The following is a 3,613-nucleotide window of genomic DNA, read 5'->3' as shown; positions in this document are numbered from 1 at the left end:
CCCCCCCCCCCCCCCCCCCCCCGTAGGGGAGTTTGTTTGATAGTTTCTATTACCCCCACTTGCAGAAGTCTGGTTCTACCTTACTTATTGGGATTGATCATCTCTAAGGTCGAACAAGCATATGCCGTGAAAAGGTCTTGAACTCTTTGTTCACAGTGCTTGGCTTTCGCACACAGCTAAGCCCATTCTGAAGACCTTATCTTTCTTGAACATGTCACGAATATCCAACATATGCCTAGAAAACAAACATCTTTGCATTTCATCTCCGGGTAAACAAAGTCCTCTCTCGATTCTAAAGATTGAAGGGAGAAAGGATAGCTCTCTCTTTCCCTACGTCAAACCAATAAGAATATTTATAGGTTTATTGACTATTGGCAATTTCAGAAAGCTCTCTCTACCTTGACCGTTTGTGTTAAGAGGAACTCATTATTTTGTAAGACTTGATTTCTCTCTTGGTGTGACTTATGCAAAGCTACCCCTTTTAATAGTCCAGACTACAATGAACTCCTAAAGACTAGAATCAACTCCTAAGTGAGTTCAAAAGAATTTAGTACTCCTGACTCATAACTTAATTTCCTTTTGAATCAAGCTCTATTACAAAGATCTTATCTACGTACAGAAACAAAGAGCCCATCAGGAAGAAAAAGCCATTAAAATACCAAGCTATATAATTAATCAATGTCTATGGTTAAGGTAAACTCAGGAAAGTAAGAAGCCATGAATCTGGAATAGAAAGAATACAATTATACTCACTTAAAACAACAACCGGCCATCCCTGATCAATTAGTTGTTTTATATCATCCTTCCTCTCACTTGAGATGACATACAAGATGGAGTTACGAATGTCCCCCCAAGATAGCATGATTTCATTAATATCATCTTCTGTTAAAAATGCATTCAAGGAGAAGCAATCTATTGAGTGAGACTCTGCTTTCTCTTTGATAATATCCTATACAAGATGATATTTATGTTAAAAACTATGTAATATTTTACATCATAATACTAATACCAAAATATATTGGAAAGTCTGGAAATTCAACTAGCAGCAATAAACATGGATGTTTTTTTTTCAAACAGAGAAGCTTATTTAAAATGTTATCTGAATATTGCAATAATTCTTTATATGTAGAGCTATGCCAATCTATCACATCAATGCCTTCTTGTGATATAAATTCATAGTATGCTTAGGGATGAGGGTATCCAAACAAAGTAAAATAGAATCCACCTTACAATCTGAAGAGTCCAGCCTGGAAGAAATTCCCTGCCAAAATGAAAACCAGAAGCCAGGTCAAATATTAAAATGACATGACATAAACAACAGAGAGTTTTATACAATTACTCTAACCTATGATGTAGGAGTATTTTGCTCTTTTAAAAGGGATGTCCAGAATAGTTCTCAGTCAATTTTTTCCTAGCTGACTGGATTTTGCCCTCATGTCGATTTCTGCCTTTTACTAACTACTATTTTTGCCTGGATAAGGGGTGTTCGTATTTGGAGTCCTAGTCCGACGGATGGCTCAATGGCTAAGTTATTTTCTTTTTTACTTATTAGAAATTGATGTTTGTGCCATTTATTTAAAGGTTAGTGGTATAGTTAGTTAGTTAGAGGTTCATTATTTGTTTTCCTATAAACACATTTAATCTCACTTCAAAGCATAGAACAGAATTTAAGCACTTCTTTGGTGCATTCTCTCTTGTTTGCACTCTTTGTTCTCTTTTTTTTCTTTTTTAGTTACAAGTTTATATCAATAAGACAAATGACCAATTAGTGGCACGTTGAATTGGAGGGATAAAGGGGCAACACAAGATCAACTGAATATTATGCCCATTCGGAATTTGTAAGCAGCTGTAAATATTGCCAACACTTGGGCACAACAACACTTCAAGAGCGCAGTAAAAGCAACTCAAAAAAATAGGGCAGTTGTATGAAATATTCTCAAAAAAAAAAAAAAGAAAAAAAGAAAAAAAGGAAGGCAGTTGCAGAGCGGGCCACACAAAATCGGCTTCAACCAAAACCACTCCCAAAAGTAATATAAGTATTCGACCTGCCTAGAAACAACCCTTGACGGAGCAGGACAATTTGTACGCTTGACCCATGTTTGAAAATGTTACAGGCATAACTAAACCAGACAAATGAGTGTCCCTGGCATAGACAAAATGAAGATTATTGGAGAAATAATAGAATTTGAAATCGAGAGTGAACCAAATGGACAAAGTGAAGTAGTTTATAGTGATGAGAATGAGTGGGTAACTTGAACTGTAACGGCCCAGGCCCACTGCTAGCAGATATTGTCCTCTTTGGGCTTTCCCTTTCGGGCTTCCCCTCAAGACTTTAAAACGTGTCTACTAGGGGAAGGTTTCCACACCCTTTATAAGGGTGTTTTGTTCTCCCCCAACCAATGTGGGACATCACATGAACAGTGTTAGCTCGAGTAAGAGGCATGCCAGTTCCAGAACCTAATGCACCATAACTCAAAAGATTGGCATTGTTATAATTGATAGCAGAAGCAGTGATAGCATGGTGTCAATCCTAAGTGAGGGCCCAAGTCACTAACACTAAAATACATCCCCAACCCTGTAAAATTGGTTGGAATAAGAAAATGATGGAGGCTAGAGTTTGGGAAAATCTTATCCCGATACCGCAAACAGTTAATCATCACTCACAAGAGTATGAACCACATTACCCAGAGAAAGCTGACTACAGTTCGTTGATCAAGGACTAAGTCACCATCACTCAAGCCATCAACCTAGCTCAGTTCACAAGTTCAATCCCCCTAAGCTCGTCACCCGTTGAGAAACAAACAGAATTGTGAGCCTCCAAAGGGTGTGCCGAGCGATTTTATTATGCGAGTCACCTAGCATCAATGCTGCAGCTATACAGATACTCGAATCCAAGAGCATCCCACAAGAATCGCCAGCATGCTCCTCAATTCTATCGACGAGCTGGTGGAAGATCACGGACTTGATCAGATAACAACTGCTGATGTAATCAACTCAAGGTAAAATTTTCTTAAAGGGAGGCCAATGACGCGGGAGTTCTACGGTCATTTGATGGGGCTGTACAAGGCAATTCTTCCTCTATCGTTTCTTTTTGTCTCCTCTCTGCAGGCAAGCTGGCAATACCAATCTATCACCTTACACTCTAAATTGAATAATAATTGAACACTATTATTTACGCCCTCTCGATTTCATATACCAATAATTTATTTGTTCCATCTTGTGAACTAAATAAGCATAGTATCTGGAGAGTGTTACAAAATGCTGAATTGGTTAACATCAATTCTATTTCAAATTTATTTTCTCTCTTTAGCATCCTCAATTTCATGAGTCCCTTTCTTCTTTGGGATCCACAATTTCTTTAGCATCCTCAATTTTAGAATAAAACAAATGGGAGGCATGCATTGATGAACATTAACATGCATAAATCACAACAAGAAAATTAAAGAACATCGATCCAACTTTTATACTCAAAATTCATAAAATAACCAGCATAATTCCAGATAGTGAGTTGAGATTGTTGTAAAAAAAAAAAAAAACAAAAAAAAAATGTACGAGGGAAGGAGACAGGTACCGTTCGAAACATGGAATACTGGAGGTGGCGCATGAGAGCATC

At 37.6% G+C, this 3,613-nt stretch overlaps 1 protein-coding gene across 2 annotated transcripts in view; it reads right to left on the bottom strand.

Annotated features, from left to right (window-relative positions):
- Positions 1-3,613, bottom strand: part of LOC111468964 (inositol 1,3,4-trisphosphate 5/6-kinase 4) — a 13,449-nt gene that overhangs the window by 9,566 nt on the left and 270 nt on the right. The window contains exons 1-3 of one of the 2 annotated variants that reach the window (XM_023114141.1): positions 3,572-3,613; positions 1,226-1,261; positions 754-949 (exon numbers count right to left, since the gene is read on the bottom strand). The exon at positions 3,572-3,613 is cut by the window's right edge and continues 270 nt beyond it. In XM_023114141.1, coding sequence (XP_022969909.1) covers positions 754-949; positions 1,226-1,261; positions 3,572-3,613 — 274 coding nt within the window. The remainder of the gene's footprint in view (positions 1-753; positions 950-1,225; positions 1,262-3,571) is intronic. The other variant, XM_023114142.1, reaches the window with a different exon arrangement.

The sequence above is a fragment of the Cucurbita maxima genome, unplaced genomic scaffold (assembly GCF_002738345.1).
Source record: "Cucurbita maxima cultivar Rimu unplaced genomic scaffold, Cmax_1.0 Cma_Scf00038, whole genome shotgun sequence".
NCBI classification, from domain to species: Eukaryota; Viridiplantae; Streptophyta; class Magnoliopsida; order Cucurbitales; family Cucurbitaceae; genus Cucurbita; species Cucurbita maxima.
Note: the sequence above shows the minus strand (reverse complement) of the source record. Positions and strands in the feature narration are given on the sequence as shown.